Here is a 19,576-nt window from a genome sequence, read left to right as displayed (position 1 = left end):
AATGACCATAAGAACATGCGAATCCAATCCACTTAACAGCATTTATTTACATGTACTTTTGCCATTAAATAAGTTTCAACGAACTGATTTATCAGTGGCAATGTAATTTTACGTATTATTTAATAATAATTTAGTTCAAATATAGATTTTTTAATAACATTTGATAGGAATTTTTCACTCCCTTAATCGACTATTTTTCAAATATTTATGAAACATAATATTTTCTAGCAAGATAAAACAGTGGAATGTATCCACTTTTCGTAACTGAAGTCTTGTGTGTACCTGGTCTGCAGTATAATAACAGGGTTGGACATTACCGTGGGGTGGCTGCTTCTACTTTGCCACACCCATTTGGCTATTTCCGAGAATTCTTGGGAGAAAACTATGGAAAATATGAAACAATGATCGGTAGATGTACGGCACGGGCCGTGATTTTTATTAAAATCGTATACAATTGGAAGAAATTTGCGTTTCGAATGCTGAAACAGGTCCACTTTTAATACCCTTCTGTCTATTGCCAAGTGTCAGTAACCTGTCCAAAGAGATGAAACCTGTCTGGATAGGATCTGATTGTTAACTCTGCTTTTTCATCGCTTCAAACTTGTTTATGACAAGAATTTCGAAAAGTTTGATACAGTAAATATGTTACTCGTTTAATAATTTACTTGGCTTATAGCAGAAAAATATAACCATTCAGAGTTAATCGTGATGCGATGCATTCTCTGTATTATTTTTCTTGTCCGCATAGTACACTAAACAGATTCAATCTTCTCTTGCTGTATATAATTAAAGCTATAAATAAACGTGGAATTTGTATAACAATTTTAAAAAATTCTCTATGAAATCGTTCTAAAATAAGAGCGAGTTTAATCCGTAATAATAATAATAATAATATACAAATTAAAGGTATTTGCGATATAGAACCAGGCTTGTAAATAAGTTGATTTCAGCTAAAATTAAGCATAATTTTGTAAGATTTATACATTTTTATGCAAGAAAGGGACTAAAATTTCCGTTTATTTCTGTCTTTCCTTATAAAATTTCTGTTTAAAATTAGAGTGCAACCTAAATTGAAAGTACACTCTTCTATCCCATTATCACACAGGATTAAAGTAGGAAAGATTGACTTGAGGCAAAATAAAACAGTTTAATGTAAATAATTTAAATCTTTCTTTTTATTTTCCTCAATATCATTCCCTTTTTTTTGGCATATAATTCTTATATTCTTTATATTTTTGCACGTAACTTTTTACTTTTCCTCTACTTATCCTTCTCGGATAAAATTTATGCACAAAATAATCTTTAAATTCATAGTTTTACTATAAAATTACGACAGCTGACAAATTATTGTCATAATTTTTAGTAGAAAGTCTATACTAGTTTTCTATTTCCTGTTACCAAGACACTTCAAACGTAGGCTAGGTTACTTTTAGAGGCCTAGTAGACTTATTATAATGAATATTTCACTCCAGTATAGAATATAATAAATACATTATTCTTATTCTGTAGTGGAGTATAGAAGCGTTAATACATCTTCCAACATAAATAATAGCCTTATAAGTTAAACGCCTACGTTTTGTTAGAGGACGGCCGTTCCGTTGCTAATTTAGAAGCATTATCGTGACCATTAGAGCTTTCAGAATTTGAAAAGGAATAATTTCATGGTGAAGAGAAATCGGTTAAGAATCACTCTGTATTCTATCCATCTGGTCCATTTGTATCCAAATTTAATTTCTGGGGTTGAGAAGTATAGCAGCTGTGTAATTTAGTTCGCCTCTCGAGTCCTGTTGGTCGCCAGTGTCCCCCAGGCAGGAGTGATAACATGGCACTCGTTTCCACTTTCCACTCGGATAATTCATCTCTATCTCCCAACCAAGAATACAGTCACTTATACAGATTAAAATTGCATGTATTCTTCTATTAAATTTTTATTAATGCAACTACAGATGTTATTTTGTACTTAAAACTAGCTTCTGGGGGCTTATCATCATTCGTCGACGTGTGTCTAATTAAAGATTTGTCTGATATAAATCTACAGATTTAAGAATTTCTCTCTTAAGAAAATTTAATTAGGAATTAATGTTTCGTTAGATATTCCCGAAATAACGTTTCCTTTAATTAACTAAGCTTAAAAATATATCTGAACGGTGTAAAAAGGCTTTGAAACATTCCAGAGAAAGGGAAGAAGGACTGAATTTATCTTTACAGACTGAATAAAACCATATTAAATACACGACTGAAATTACGTAAATTTTTCGACGTTAAAATATCCTCACCCCTACGATAAGTAATTATAACGTATTAACAAAGGATAAAAAAAATAATGCCTTTAATTTTTGTAAATTCGATGATTATACATAATAAGTAAAAAATTTGACTAATGATTTATTCTTATTTTACTAGCGATATTTAAACATAAACACGATTATATTGCTTAGAGAAAGTAGTTAAACAAACAATAACTGAATATAATTAGTGCTTGTTGACAGAAAATTACTACTTCTTGATGAATAATGAAGAATTTAACAACAAAATTGGCGTGTTCCATACATCCATCATCAATTCTGTTTGTCGAACTGAGAGAAGGGAGTTCATCTTTTCGTTGTTTACTTTTAAAATTCTTTGATTTTTATAATTGAGTCAAGCATTTCCTATCGATTAAATTCATTTTAATCTTCTTAATATTATAAATAATTTCTTAAAAGCAAACAATTGGTTTCCGTGAAATTCCTCTCTAACGAATATCGCAACTAGAATTCAATACTTACGGTTCGAATTTTATATTTTTCTTAATATTTGAACGGTGGAAAAGTTTGTAAAAAGTATTGACAGCTTTTAAACAAAATAAAATTATAGTTTGATGTATGTTCATCCTCGAAAAAAACATTAGCTACGAGTTTTATTCATGAGTTTTTCCTCACTTCTAGAGAAAAAAAAGTGTTGTGACTTCGACACTTCGTAATCTATTTTCAAGAGATGCTAACTTCTTTTTAGAAAATCAAAATTAATTTTCCATAAAATCTTAAGAAGTGCCATAAAAATCAATCGCTGTTTATTATAAGATTATATTTGAGAACAATTTATACAGGAAGAAAATCTCTTTAAGATCTAATGGAAGTTTCTCCCCCCTCCTTCTTCTCCTTCTCTATCGACGTTCTTCTCTAAAGATAAATTAAGAGCTAAAGAGGATTAGATAATTACCGAACAAATCTTCTTTATAGAGCCGAAATCAAAATTTATTAGGGGATCAATTTATTTGTATTGTATTCAATCTGATAATGCTGATAAGTTACTTAAAAACGTTATATAAAAACGTGTTTTTTGAAAAAATATTTCGACGACGGTAATTTGTATAACATTATCGGTGGCCTATTAAATGATTTTTGATAGTTTTAGTAGTAAAACACTTCGGAATTTTAGACATTGAACTTATTTAAAGGTCAATAATCGCTACTTTTAACACGTTAATAGTGGCGAGGAGATTTTATCAGAAAAATCCGGTTTGGCACAAATTTGTGACAAATAAGCTTAATTCACCTGAAAAAAATAAAAAAAAACACACAATTTTTAAAGCATTATGTCTCAAATTTGCTTATATTAACAACAAGGTACTTATGGTAAATTATCACTTCTCAAATAGTGTTATTATAAATCCAGTACATAAGCTGCACTAAATAAAAGAATTTCCCCTGAAAACATAAGAATTTTTTAGATAAAGGTTACCTATTTTTTCCTTATTCGCGTATTATACTTCAAGGTTAAAAGTTACCCCCTTAAATTAGGAGAGAAAGCTCCGTTTAACACGCAAAAATTCCTGTTTTAGAAACGATCCCATTAAATAAATACGGTTATAAAACGTGATTATATAAATATATATTTACGTATATAGTTATTTTCGTAAACGATACGAAGAAATATATTGTAAAAATGATTAAGTAGTGGACAGACACACGACCGCTTGTAGAGAGAAAACGAGTGGAAAAGCGAAATAAATCATTGACCATGCATTAAGTGTAAAGTAGTGAAACTATCGAACGTGTGAATAAAAACGGGGATGCTAAAATTGTTTGCTTCGAATGTATTATGGGCGTCTTCAGACATTTCAGCTGTGTAGGCCTAACTTGATTGTCTGACAAGGCAATTTCCTGGTCATTGTACTGTATACTTACCAGCGCCGTGACATTCCAGCTAAGAGTTTTTTGAGGGCTGGCGTTAAAACAAATGAGCCGACTCTTTCCTATTTTTGTTTGCATTTCTTTCATTTGTAGGAGGACGAATGCTTGACGATGCTCTATTATTCATACTCAAATCTCTTGTGACTTCCATTCTGCATCATCCCTTCTAACGTTCCTGAATATTAACTTAGGTAAATATGGTCATAAAAGGGATTTTTTTTTCAATGAATTGATTAAACGACACTTTCTGGATTAATTATAAAATCGTCTACTACTAAACTTGAGAATTTTCTTGTTTACGAATGGAAGAACAAGTAGGAATTTTTATTTTCTAAAAAGCCTTAGAAAAAGGAACCTTTTTTCCAATTTACTTCTCGTTTTTTCTTCTCGTAGAATTGGGAATTTACAGCTTATTCGCCTTACAGATTTTGTGGTGTGTCTGCTAAAAAATTCTTATAAAAAAATACAAATTATAACGACTTTTTAAAGGCAGAAATGCTTAAAAATAAATTAAAAAAAAAAAAATATATATATATACGTCCAAGTTTTTATATAGAACTAATTACATTGTCTCGATGCCGGTACAAAATATTTTCTCTCTTCTTCTTTATATTCTGCACATCATCTCCAAACAAGCTGCTGGTGCGGATCGGTTCAATATTTTTACTTTTATAGCCGGTATCGCATCTACATCACTACTACTTATCGCCAGGCGGAAAAACCGGGGATACTTTACAATATTTCAATGAATATCTTACTTGTCAACATCCGTCGGCATCCTGTAATATTTTTTACTTAAGCTAGTACACATACTTTGCTTTATAGATTTAGATATTTTCGTATTTCATTTGCATGCTAAGCGTGCGTTAAAATTCTAAACGTTGTAAGAGCAGCGTACTCGTCTTGTCGACCTTTCATCTCTAAAGTTGCTCGCACCACCTGCTTCCAAGTTTGCTGGTCGACACGAAACGTTGGAAGAGCGTAAATAATGCGAATGGTTATGCTGTGCTGCTAACTTTTGCCGACTTTTATCGGTTTGAAGCCAGTGACATTCATATTCGGAAGCGATACAAAGTGGTAGAGAATGTGGAAGAAATCGCATTGGATATGGGAGGACTGTAGCTAAATATAAAGACGATAGAGGCTAAATAACTCATCAAAATTATCTTCCCTGTCAGCTATCGATTTAAGTCAGTAATTAATTTTAACCGCGTTTAGAACGTGGGAGGGATAATTCGTGATCATCCTCACATTTCATGATTAAGATGTGCCTATTCATCATTTTGAAATCTGAGTTTTTCATAAAGAAATGTTATCACTTTATGATCCTTAATGAAAATATCATTTTAGTACTTTTATTTAAATTAAATTCGCTTCTGTCCAGGGGTAAAAATAAGGTAAATGAATTTTAAACTGGTAGAAAAAAAAAATTCATGTTGCGTGATACAGTAAGAGAATGTGTAGGATTTTACTATGTTATTTTATATTCAGTTCGTAAGCTGTTTATTATTTTTGATTTCCGAATTCGCTTCTTGATCGAAGTTAAAAGTATAGGCTACATCTTCGTAATAAAGTAGGAAAGTTTAAACGTCGAAATTCTCTTACGTGATGCTTCCTATTAGCAGGAAGCTATGGAGATTTGGATATACAAGACGGCTGAACTAAAATAAATGGTTTTTAAGATTGCAAGTAGGCCCGTACATGGAATTACATTTACATATTTAATGAGAAGAAACACGTTTAGAAAACAAGTCTACCTCGTTGAACTCTCTTTACTTGTAAATATATTAAATTTATCTTTGAATAAATCGAAAAAACATACTTTCCAACTATTTAACATTTATTTTACGGTAATTAATGCGTATTTATTGTAACTGAAGAGTGATATATATATACATATATATATATATATTTTTTTTCTGTTACAGATGAGAGCTATTTAGAAGTATAAAGACCTGTCCACATTCACCTTATGTCTCTGTGGACAGGAGACATCCATGTGGGGACTGGCATTCAACTGCCTACCTACAAGGTGACAATGGAAACTGAATCGGTCAGATCCGGTCACAGCGAACAATCGTCTAGATCTCGAAGGAGCAGAGGTCATAGCAGTCATGGAGGAGGCTCTCATCATCACAGTCACAGAAACAGGAGTACCGGATCCGGAAAGCACTCTCTCAGGTCTAACCGATCCGGAAACAAGGAGGAGAGTGGAGAAGAAAGAACGGAAACTGGAGAAGTTATCGAAGTGCAAATACTATCGCAAGACGATAACTGGGGCGATAATACCACCGCCATTACCGGAAACACCAGCGAAAGATCGGCCTCGGTGGATGACATATCCAAATTCGGACGCGATTTCGAACAAGGTTTGGCATTTCGGTGCCAAATGTGGATGGGGACAATCATAGCGGCTCTACTATCATTCTGTGCCTTCATATCACCCATAGTTATGGTAGTGCTACCAAGGATAGAGATGTTCGATTGGAAGATCGATCAATGTGGTCCCGAATGTGATGGTTTGCTCATAAGTTTCTCTTTTAAACTTTTAATACTCTTAGTCGGTTGTTGGGCTGTGTTTTTCAGGAAACCAAAAGCTACCATGCCCAGAATATTTATTTTTCGAGCTATAATTATGGCTTTGGTGTTCGTTTTTACCTTCTCGTATTGGCTCTTCTACGGAGTGCGCTTCCTCGAGAAGAGAACGAATAGCAGCGGTACTTCTTATCAGAGTATCGTGTTGTTTGCCGTATCGTTGGTGGACGCTCTGCTCTTCATACATTACTTAGCCGTGATTCTTATGGAAATTAGACAATTGCAACCCCACTATTTTGTCAAAGTGGTACGATCGCCCGATGGCGAGAGCCATTGCTATAACATGGGACAGCTCAGCATACAAAGAGCTGCCGTATGGATTTTAGAACGATACTACCAAGATTTTAGTATTTATAATCCGTATTTAGAAACCATTCCCACCAAAACAAGAAAGTCTACTTCGGGCTTCAAAGTCTACGAAGTAGATGGAATAGGGAACAATACAATCAATGGACAAACAAGAGCTGTTTTGGCAGCTAATGCCAGAAGAAGAGACACTAGTCACAACGAAAGGTTCTACGAAGAACACGAATACGAAAGACGCGTTAAGAAAAGAAGAGCAAGATTGATTACTGCTGCTGAAGAAGCTTTCACACACATCAAGCGGTTACAAGACGAACAAGGTGAGTAAAATCTACCATTTTTATACCTCCAAACTCCAAAAAATTAATCAATTAACAATTTTTTTTTCCACAAAAATCTCTTCCAACATATTCATTGAGTTAATCGTATTAAGAAGCCAGCAAATTAATCTTTGACCTCGCCTCTAATTAATTATCCTCAGAATAAAATATGAATCAAAAAACATAAGTAAAGAAATTCATTATTAATAAGGATTAAATAATACTCTTTTAAATGCAAATCTCGTTAATATGATTGCTTTATCAGCAAAATTTCTATCTTTCTGCAAAAGAAAAACGACATCAAATGTTGTTTCAAGTGAAAATTTCTATCCTTTTTTCTAACCTCCAAAAATATAAAGTACTCTTCGGTGCCTATCGACAGGAAACTGCTTCACTTAAGCTTTACAAATCTTTATTTTATTGCTAGTTCGACGGTTAAAGGAAATGCTTGGCTTGGAATTTTCCCTTTTTTACTACTCTACTTTTCAGATAAGCTCTTTTATATATATATATATATAAACTTATATTCCAATAGTTTCGTCGAAAATTTTCGATAACTTAATTCTAAAAAAAAAGTTTTATTTATTTTAAAATATGCCGAAAAGACTTAAGATTCAAGCGATAAAATCGATAAATTCTCATCAAATTTTGACAATAACATGATCAATAAGTGACAAAACATGTGGAAGAAAGTTCGAAACCTATAAAACATGTTTATATCTCGTAAATATAGTATCTTTGGATGTAATGGTAGTTTACTACTAGGCAGAAACATCGGGTAAAAAAATAAGAGAAGTGGACTGGCGACAGGTAAAAAATGATACCATTATACAACAGAATGTGGATAAAGTAGATTTGCGGCATAATTTATTATTTTGGGAGCGGGATAGGTTATTTAATTCCCAATAACAACTTTTCGGAGAATGTATTCAGTCGTAAAGTCTTTATATTTAATGTTTCGTCGAAATTTATCACTATTGTTTGCCACAAATGAAAATTAACAAGGTTGTTAATTTGCTACACTTGTTCAATCGACGACCTCCTCAAGAGAAGAATTCTAATTAAGAAATCTTCCAGATAAACATGTTTGGATTCTAAACACGATCCTACTGATTGATGCTACAACTTTATACTAAATTCTAACTTAAAAATATATATATATATTTACACGTTCTTTTGTTATATTATATAAAGATATAATGGTTTCTTATGATTAAAAAAAATGTTCCCTTCACGTCGGTGTATACTTTGGAGTTTAGACGATCCTTTAGTAAATAATTAGCGTAACTAGATACCGAAATTCAATTCTTTTAGATGCTAAAATCTCTTCAGTAATTAAATCTTTTAATTAATTCAACAAGAGAAACTAATTAAGAATTTATTTCTGTTTATTGTTAAAGATAACGTTTGACGAGTGGAAAACAATAAAAGTTATAGTCTCTAGCATCCTCCTCTTTAATTTTATTCTCGATATTTCTTTGCTTGATTTAATTATATCACTTTTATCAGATTTTAAAAGGTTATTTCTCTATTAGTAAATTTTTAATTAATGATTAGGCATGTTAAATATTTAAGATAATCGATTAACTTAAATCTAATTAAAAATCTGTTTACGTTATATAATTTTTAAAACAATTTTATAAAATTTTTCTTCTTCTTCAAGTTCTATTATTTTGAAGCTTCTTAAAGGTATTTTTAATAAATTTTTATCATTTTACGAGTGAATTTTTATTGATTTTTTCGAATGGATCTATCCTTAGATGATATCTGAATAATTCCAATAACTTTTATATTTTCCTATTTGATTTTATGATCGAAAATATAATAAAATCTTGGTTTATGATTTAAAAGAATCGATAATTTTTTTATTCTTTCATCTATAAATTATTTCTTCTTCTAGTTATAAACACTGACAGGAGTTTATTTAATACATTAACTTTAGATGAAGTATGAACTTAAAGTGTGGTTTAACCTGAGTTTATTTTGAATGTAATTTAAATTAGACGAGGATTTGAATGTAATTTAGATCCAAGATTTATTGATTTAGACGACGAAGTCACAGGATTTATATTACTTTTATTAATATAATTAAATTTTTGTATCAAACAGATACAGTTTCTTTAAAGTTTTAAATTAAGATTTTAATCAGTTTGAGCCAAAAATTTCTCATATTAAATCTAGTTCTAGGCCTAGATTTTTGTAAATTATTGTTTTATTTTTGTGTCTTCTTTGAATAATCCTAAACACTTGAGCTTATCAATGATATGTCTTCATATAATATTCATGGGATACGCATTAAATCAATGAGAAAATGGAAAATTTATTATTCTAGATTGATTCTCAGATGAAGATTAGTTAAATATATCCAATTTTTAGATTAGAAAAACAAGAAAGATTCAATCAATTAATTTAATTTATTCTGCTATCCTGTATTTATCCAACATCCAACTACCGATTTTTATTTAAAAGTTTGAAAAAACAACAATTCGTATTGGTTTTCATCTGGATTAAATTTATCCCGGTGTTCCCCGTAAGATAGCATACTACAAATCTGAACAAAGTTTCTCCTCCCCACCGCAGATAAAACAGAGGATAACGAAAGAGAATCAACGAAAAAATCGAGTTTATCTGTCTGCATCGATTTTTCTCCTCTTTCTTCCTCCTTTTTTTTCCAATTAGCTTCGACCTCACCTCGATACAGAAGTTTGATTGTATAAAATTGGAAGTGCATAAGATAAATGGAGAAGTAAAGCGATCCGTTTAATCCAATTAAGTCTACGAAATGGAAAATTGGAACTTTTGTGGTTATTCGATCTAACGGAAAGAAAAAAATTAAAAGTAGCCCTGTTATATATAATTGATGATCTGCTTTTCGTTAATTTCATTTAGTAAATTTCTTCGATATTTAAAGAATTGTTGGTATCCTTTTTACGTTTCATCTATTCTCTAAGCTATTAGATCGAATGGAGCAACAAAGAAAGGAAGAAAGAAACTTCATTGCTGACTGGGGATTGTTTAGTGAAAGTAAATTCTCTTAATAGAGAAGTTGGAGAAGAGAAATTCGAGACAATTGCATCGAAGTTAACTAAACTACACGTTCTTTATTTTTATTCTTTACCCGAATACAAAATAAATTGATAATTTAATTGTGAACTCGAGTGTCTTTTTATTATTCCAGATGTTGTAATGTCTCTTCCACTTAACGTCATTGGCTTCTTTATAGAATTCATTTTCTATTTTTCCTAAACATTAATGCCTTTGAACGATTATTTTACTGTAATTAGATTAATTCGAGAAAGAAAAATAATTATACTAACTTCAATAACTGAAAAATAAGAAGTAAAATTAATACCATTTCACACATTCTTCAGTTGTTAACTGGGTAGTAAATATATAACTTAATTACCAAATTTAAATATTAATTTGAATGTATTAAGTCAGTTAACTATTATAAAAGCTTACTTAAATTGCTTACAAACTTTAAAAACGTGAGAGCCTTCTTCAATATACAAACTACAATGAACGACACTTTCACGAATTGTTTCTTGAATTGGTGAATTGTTTGTTACAAAATGTCCACATTTAACCGAGTTTTGGATCATCCTGTGTATTTGTAGATGGAAAATTAAGAATTAAAAATTAACTAGGAAACTTAAAATTCTGCCTCTTAAAATTAGTAAGCTTCAACTGCTTAAATTTAAATTAAGATTACCAGATTGTTTGATGTTTAGTGTGTACCTCTTATACACTATTTTTTTAGTGGTCGATAGGATTTCCAGTAGAGTACAATCGCCAAATATTGTCCCCAGATCCAGAGGAGTATCTAGGGGATACTTATGGTGCTGCATCCCTAGCATCATGCTCATACTATACATCCTATTTCACGTATGTGTGGAACCTAGCAAGTCCTCTTGCATTGCTCAGCAATGCTTGCGATTGGATCCCCAACCGAGAATAAAATAATTCAAGCTAAAGAATAGAAAAGCGAGAAGTCAGTTCAAAAAAGGTTATAAAGAAGTGATAGAAAGGGGATAAAAACCAAGAGGAAAACCAAGATAAAGAAAGGAGTTACTAAGAAAGCTAATCCTGCTCCTGAAATATGATATGAGAGCGATGATTCCGAAGAAAACGTTGCCGATTGTTCATATTCTCAAGATCAACGTAGAGAAGAGTGGATAAGGTACACCCAATCAAAATTGGGTGTACCTATTGGGTGTACTTTGGGCACCAAGATTGGAGTGAATAATTAAATCTGCTTTAGATGGTTACGTACACGTTCGATTCCTGTTGAGACCAAAAATTGAAATATCAGATTTTCAGTTGACTTTGTAGCAAGAATAAAATAAAAGGATAAATTTCTGATAACCTGATATTCTCTTCTATTTTATTCCCAAAAAGTATACTTTGACATAAAGAAGGGGGACGATATTTGGCTTTAGACGATTCTGAAGCTTTAGTGAAAGACATCCCATTAAAACTGTAAGAATTACAAATATCTGTTTTAAAAAAATGCCAAAAATAGTACCAAACGAAAATTCTGGTATATTAATCTACAACACCCAAAAGATACGGTGAATACATCTTTACGATGAGAGGCTATAATGTAATTTCCCCTATGTCGTCGATACAGAGAGAGATTCTCGTTTAGTATAGATTTAATACAAACTTACGAACAAGAAAAGTTCGTACTCATTACCGAAGGATTACGATTTAATGTTCGAAGAAAATCTCAAGACATTCTATCTGGAGGAAACTATGCAAGAAGACAATTTTGATCGAAATAATGTTAAGCTTTCGAACTGATATTTCTTAGAATAGCTGCACCTCACAGACCTCTTGTGCTACATATCAGCCCATAAATTCTCAGAAGTATATATATGAAGTCGTGGATCAATATATCAACGTTTTTTTTGAGAATTCTCTTGGAGAAAATTTCATTTAACAAGATCATAAACACTATCCTTATCGAAGCAGAATAGTCATAAATGCTTTCTGTTAATCATTTAGTTTTTCCAATCTTAAACATAGTGAATATGTTTGCAATGGTTTAGTAAGATTTATTATTATTCTGTAAATAGTTTGAAAATTATTTTAGAAAAGAAATATGCTAACAGAATAATAGGTATTATTGTCGAGAGAGCATAAATATGTTTTCATTTCTAATAATTGCTAGTCTTTAAATTGATTCGGGAGATATTAAGGGGTAGGTCTATCTTCCGAACTAATAATTCTATTTTTCTGAAAATTTCTATAAACATTTTCCCCTAATACACAAATCTCCCTACAAAATTTCAGAAAATTTAGACAAAAGGCTCACGAATTATTAAGCTTCAAAGTGAGTGAACAAAATTGTTCTCCCCCCACACACACTAATATCCCTATATACAGATAAAAAAAAAACCTCAAATTTTTTATGCATTTCCCGACATTTCAAGATCTCCGAGTCTATTTGTTTTTTATAATTAGATTAAAAGTTTTAAATCTAATTATAAAGAATAAATTATTGCTCTTTGTTATAAGGTTTAATAAGAAATATTACAATATTTTTTTATGTTTAAATTTTTTAAAACAATTTCTAAAGAAATTTATAAAAATATGAAGAAACGTATAATATTTTTTTTTTATAATTTTGTACATATTTAAATTTTATTCTCGATTAAAGAAGCACGATATGCACTTGCAAAACACATATCGTGCAGAAGTATATTATACCAATTCTCACTCTTAACACTGGTAAAGATACACGCAATAATTTGCATTTCTAATTGTTTTTTTCTAACGTTTCTCTAGTGAATATCTTAAATAATGTTCTTCTAAACAACGAAAAAAAAATTTAAATAATGGACATTCTGCATTCATTACATTAGAGAAGTAATTCCTAAGACCATAAACATTAATTCTACTCGTGAAGAGAAGTTAGTTCTAGCGGAATAAAGTACAATTTTTTTAAAAAAAAATATTTATTATTATTAATTTTAAAAATAGAAAAGTTTCTTAGAAAAAGTGATAGGCCGTTGAAAAAGTTACAACAGTTTATAACTGGAATCATTTATTTTGTTTGGATCCAATTACTTATGATAAATGAATGATTAATGATTTTTTCCAGGCGATAAGGTTTCTGTAAATGGACTTTGCCTGATAGAAGACGTACATTTCTTCTATAACATGTAAAGAAGTTGGACAAATTACTATCGGGCCCCGAGCGACTCTTTAATGAAAGAAGTGCCATTACTTTAAAGAAAAACTTACTAAATAGTACACGAATACCGACTAGATATCGCGGGTTTTCGATGTAATTACATGGCAAATGTAATATTTATCATTTTGTTAGTGATTTACAAAGTTTAATTGTAAAGCCAAAGAGGACCTTCATCATTACTAGTTTATAGATCGATGTAACGTGATGCGAGTTATCAACGATTCTGCTCATTGCTCTATCGCTTAACCCATTGTCTTTCGAATTTTAGCCTATTCATTTAATTGTTTGTGATATAATTTTAGAAAAAAATCATTAAATTTCTTAAAAATTTGTAAAGAAGTGGTCACATTTACTTCTCCAATAATATATTAAAATATTATTTGTAGAATTATAAAGAATTTATGTGCTTCAAGAGACTAAAGAAAACATTGTAGCTGTTTAATTCGTGTGCAATATTTTTGTATTGAAATCACGTTGAAACTTTTTAATAGATTTTGTAGCTTCCACTTACTTTAAGAGATTGCCGTTAGTTTAATTCCAGTTCATATTTTATTGGTTTTTGCTAATCCCCTTGGCATCAAAACGAGAATCTCTCGACATATAAATCAGCTTTTCAATGGTGTGCGATTTATTTCACTACTAGACTCTTGTCGTGTCTCATCCACTTGTAATTTTTATACCTCCTATTGTTCGAGAATTATCATCAGATAAAATACGACAATAGAGTTACCGTGATGGATGGTATTTAATAGAAAAAAAATTAATTTGACATTGATCTATTTTGTTATTTTGCATATAGTAGGATTAACGCTTTGCGACCTTTCTGTAGTGCCATATAAATTATATTTAGAATTATTATTATCATTATTCTTTTTTAAATTTCAGGTCCGGCTATTCCGATGGATCCTACTGAAGCGGCTCAAGCGATATTTCCTTCGATGGCCAGGGCATTACAGAAATACCTGAGAATAACTAGGCAACAACCTCGCCACACCATGCAATCTATACTAGATCATCTAGCTCTATGTTTGAGTTACGATTTAAGTCCGAAAGCATTTTTGGAAAAGTATTTCGTCCCCAGTCCCGTGTTGCAAAACGATCGAGAGCATAGACCCATACAAACGTGGGCTTTGGTGTGTGACATTCTCCTATCAAGACCGGTGGAACCCGGTTGCGTTTTCATGTTGAGACAGAATGAGATATCCTTATTGGTGACTGTGCATTGCCTGCCGCATTTAAACATCACGGAGGAGATTATAGATCCAAAAAGTAACAAATTTGTGCTGAGGTTGAATTCCGAAACGTCCGTTTAACAATTTTTTTTCTTTTGTAGAAGTGTGGCCGCTTTGATGTAGCAGTTGATGTACGTGATGGTATTGGAGATACTCCGTTCTTGAGGTTCAGAGATTGCATGGCTGGACGAATCAAAAGTCATTAGTGAGAGCTTTTCGCAAAAAAATAAAAAGTTTTCACCGACATCTCATCAAAGGATATATCTTGCACTCCTCAAATTTCTTTTAAAATAAAAGACTGCCTCTTATATTCACGCATTCTCTTGAAGATTTTCTCGTAATTTATCCATAAAATGTAGCAAATATGAACACTGTGCATAGCTTCAGAGATCAAACTCGTTGATCTTCAAGCTTTTCTTTATCATTTGTGGATCTTCGTGTTATTTAAACTCTCTGTCTCTGTCTTTCTCTTCTCTCTCTGTGATAATTTATTATAAATATATATATATAAATATAGCCTATATATTCTTTCTTGCACATCTTATCTGGGATCAAATGAAATGCATATTAATTATTTTGTGGTAACAGAGCATTGGATGTAAAAATCTATGCAGAATGTGTACGAGAATGTAGCATGTTTCGAAATGTTCTTTAATCTCGAGCAAAATATTTGTATTTTAAGTATTAGAGAAGAGAAAAAGTGATGATATTTTTGCACAATCGTTTCGCAGTCCCGTGCGAATTTTCGCTGCCAAAATCATTAAGGGTCCAGTTTTGATCAAAGTTGCGGCAAAACAAAGGAAAACAAATGTAAATTGTTTTCATCAATAATATATTTCTGCTTACAATTTCTCATTAAAAACAAATTTATTTGTATAGATTTCGGCTCTCCGAAACTGAAGAAGTAACACAAAATTACCCACGGATCTTTCCAGTTTCGTTTACAGTCTTCGCAGTGCCACACCATGATTGATACTCTTGGATGTCTTTCCTATTTACTTTCGGATGCAGCGTTATTCAAGAGGATCACATCTCGTAAAACCGAAATATATAAAATGCCATTCCATTCTTATAAAAAAAAAAAAAAAAATGCCCAATTTTGATCTGCCCAAAAATATATCCCGTCAGGGTGTAGTGCAATTTTCATGTCCAGCGAAGGCTATGCATTTGATTATTGTAAACTGTTTGGTGAAAGCTGTGCATGTTTGCAACAGTATTTTAATGTGAAAACATCCTAGAGGGAAAATAGGTTCGTTTTAAATAAGTTTTAAGTGATTTCGTTCAGATAAATTGTGGTCGAAGTATACACAAAAGTGGCACATATCCTTATTGTACATATGTTTTATGTATTTTTGTCATGTCTGTGTTTGAATGTAAATATCTTATGTAATTTGTACTGATATATGAATGCAAACAAAATTGACAAATCGGCGTTTTAATAAATATTGGAGTAAAATTATCAATTGTATTTTATTTTCTTTAATCATAATCATACACAAAACGTACTAAACTTCAATTCTATAATATACCCAAGGCCATATAAGTGGCATAATATGTTCAGGCTCTAACGTGAGAAAGACCCTTCCCCTACACAAAATAATAAGTTTAAAAGCCTGAACGGCCTGAAGCCCCAATTTTAAACTTTAAAAATGAGCAATTTAAAGTTATAAATACTTGAATTTTTTCAAAAAAAGGGCACTTACAACGAATATTTTCAAATTAAGTTACCGTATTATTCAATCGTTCGAAAATCTGGATCAAAGTTTAATGAAAGCTAGCATCATTAATATTTTACAATTCATAAAATGAGAAATTTGTAATCACTTTTAGATAAAATTCACATAAAAGAATTTAATGAAAGCGTTAAATAGAAAGAGCAACGTGTAAGACCATTCGATAATGTTGAAAAAAAAAAAGAAATTAATAATTTGTGGGAAGCATAAACATTAAATTCGCGTAAGGCCAATCGATAATGACAATTTGCGGTGGTTTTCACCACCGAACCTTGGTTCTAGAATACGTCATGCCCTTATCTCGAATGTGCTCCTGAGGTGTCAGTATCGATTTCCTGAATACCATTATGGTTGGGGAGTAGATTTCCCTTCCATTATAACAACAGGCAGATAACTCGTGCATCCTCCCCCCCCTAAAAAAAGAAAAAAGTAAATGTTTTCGATACAGGTGTAGCAATTTTTTTTACATCTCCCCTCTCCTAATCAAGAGTTCTTCACGATTCGATCTCTCCACGATAATTCTGGATGGCTTAATTCTACATCGAACAGATGATCGACACAAAGTAATCAGGTGTCGATCGATCAGTGATTACGTCACGACGGATGAATAGTTTCAAAAAGGAAAAAGACAAGAGCTTAATCTTATTTTTAATACTTGAATATTATTTTTACTCGTTATAAATGGATAACCAGTGAAATTTCACATGCAAATCACGATATCTCATTTATAGACGGTTACTTATTCATTTCTTTGACCTCATAAACATGCCACGCCCTTCCAAATAACAAATTTTGAATCTGTCAAGTGTCTGTACCGTGATTTTTTGATGCCGAAACGATTTCTTTGGTTAACAAATTGCGTTTACTTTAAGGATAAATTAGTAAATCAAAATTTTAAACCCACTCGCCCCTTCGATATTCTTACAAATATAATCGATAAACGAGGATAATTCGTGTATGAATTTCGGATTATGTTACTCGATTATTAAACATTCCCGTCCTCTCGACCGACTGACGATGTTTATTTTAAGGATGAAAATTGCCCGTTGATGGGTCACAATCTCTGTTTAGCATCTGCACTGTCTAGTGGGACCCCCTCAGTACAGTTTTGCTTTGTTAGACTCGTGATTCCGGCGTTGACAGGGAAATCCGTGACGTCTAAACACGTTTGCAGCATCTTTTTTTTTTTTAAAAAAAAAGAGGAACTCGATGGCCCACGTGGCCGCAGGTGCATAGATAAAAAAATGTATAGGAAAAAGAAAAAAAAAAACACGAAACATTCTCCACCCGAAAAGCATAAACAGTGCATTCTTCCATTTTTCTTCTTAATTGATCCTTATCTGATGAAAGTAGAATGCACCAGATGTGCCGAGAAATGTCGAATGACAAGAGTAACGTATCGTATAATAATTTACGTGACGTTGTGTAACATTCGATTGGACACTTTGCTCAATTTCCGTAGAAAATTGACAGATTCCAGAGTATACATGTATGAAAACATACGAAGCTACGTCTTCTGTAATTCATTTTAAATACAAATTATGTTTGAAGTAACCGTAAACAGCAGTGCTGTTTACAAAAACAAAAAAAAAAATTATACCCACTTTTTAAAAACATTTCAAGATATAAAATTACAGCAATTGTAAATAGTGTTGTTTTATGTTTATTCTGAAGCGTAATATAATAAAACCCCGGAATAGCGCCACTCCCTCGTAAAGAGGATATTCCAAAAACCCTATTAGAATTTGTAGGCTACTACTATTTTGTATTGTAAACGACATTTTTTGATCACTAAATTTCAAGCTTAAACTTGTGTGTAGACCGCAGGTTTAAGTATTACTTGATGTACTGTACTTCAGTTTAGTGCCACACTTGATTTAGTGCCAATTTCAGAGGGGAACAGATGGCGGCGCTAAATCAAAGTTTGACTGTAGGTCCAAATAAAATTATTTAACCACTCTCAAATAATTTCTTAGTCGATTAATACTTAAAAAAATTGCTGCAATTGTTAAAAAGTACACATTATATTTGTTAAAAAATCAAGATTTTCCTCAAAATTATTAATGAAATGTTACCTTCAAACGGTCGAATTTAATTATATAGCAACTGTTGTGAAAATATCCCGTGAACAAAAGGATAATAAGTAATATTTAGTTAAATTTCCTCCCACTATAAAATAACAGACATAGAAGATGTATTGTTTTCATGCTTGTAATTTCCTTTTTATGCAGATTTATTCAGTGGATAGCGTAACTAAAAACGGGTCATTAAACTATTGTCGAAGGTACTTAACTGTAACTATAACTTTTTAAATAACAAATTATAAAGTCTACGTTACTGCTGTTATAAATTTTAAAAAAAAAAAAAAAAAATATTCGAAAGAAGTTAAATATATATTAATTAAATTGTCTTGGGATCTTCTATGCTACTAAACTAAATTCCTTGTAAAGGTATCTTCCACGATAACTTAAGATTACAGAAGGTTTTATATTTCTGGGTTATAAAAATCTTCAGGCACAAATAAAAGCACTTCAAGATTGTTGAAAGCTTCAGGCACAAACAAAAGAACCTCAGGATTATAGAAAATTTCAGGCATAAACAAAAGCACCTCGAGATTGTTGAAAGCTTCAGGCACAAACAAAAGAACCTCAGGACTATAGAAAATTTCAGGCACAAACAAAAGAACCTCAGGATTATAGAAAATTTCAGGCATAAACAAAAGCACCTCGAGATTGTTGAAAGCTTCAGGCACAAACAAAAGAACCTCAGGACTATAGAAAATTTCAGGCACAAACAAAAGCACCTAAGGATTATAGAAAATTTCAGGCACAAACAAAAGCACCTCAGGATTATAGAAAATTTCAGGCATAAACAAAAGCACCTCGAGATTGTTGAAAGCTTCAGGCACAAACAAAAGAACCTCAGGACTATAGAAAATTTCAGGCACAAACAAAAGAACCTCAGGATTATAGAAAATTTCAGGCATAAACAAAAGCACCTCGAGATTGTTGAAAGCTTC

General features: G+C 31.7%; 1 protein-coding gene across 5 annotated transcripts in view; it reads left to right on the top strand.

Moving 5' to 3' along the window:
• Vang (Strabismus domain-containing protein Vang) overlaps nucleotides 1-16,283 on the top strand; it is a 57,948-nt gene extending 41,665 nt beyond the window's left edge. For 3 of the 5 annotated variants that reach the window (XM_067281891.1, XM_067281890.1, XM_067281892.1), the window contains exons 2-3: nucleotides 6,104-7,393; nucleotides 14,478-16,283. In XM_067281891.1, coding sequence (XP_067137992.1) covers nucleotides 6,148-7,393; nucleotides 14,478-14,905 — 1,674 coding nt within the window. In that variant the 5' untranslated portion in view covers nucleotides 6,104-6,147 and the 3' untranslated portion in view covers nucleotides 14,906-16,283. The remainder of the gene's footprint in view (nucleotides 1-6,103; nucleotides 7,394-14,477) is intronic. The other 2 variants (XR_010882239.1, XM_067281893.1) reach the window with 2 other exon arrangements.
• The last annotated feature ends 3,293 nt before the right edge of the window (nucleotides 16,284-19,576 follow it).

This window comes from Centruroides vittatus, unplaced genomic scaffold, assembly GCF_030686945.1.
Source record: "Centruroides vittatus isolate TY-2023 unplaced genomic scaffold, ASM3068694v2 contig_927, whole genome shotgun sequence".
In the NCBI taxonomy this organism is placed as follows: Eukaryota; Metazoa; Arthropoda; class Arachnida; order Scorpiones; family Buthidae; genus Centruroides; species Centruroides vittatus.
This window is presented reverse-complemented; position numbering and strand designations above follow the sequence as displayed.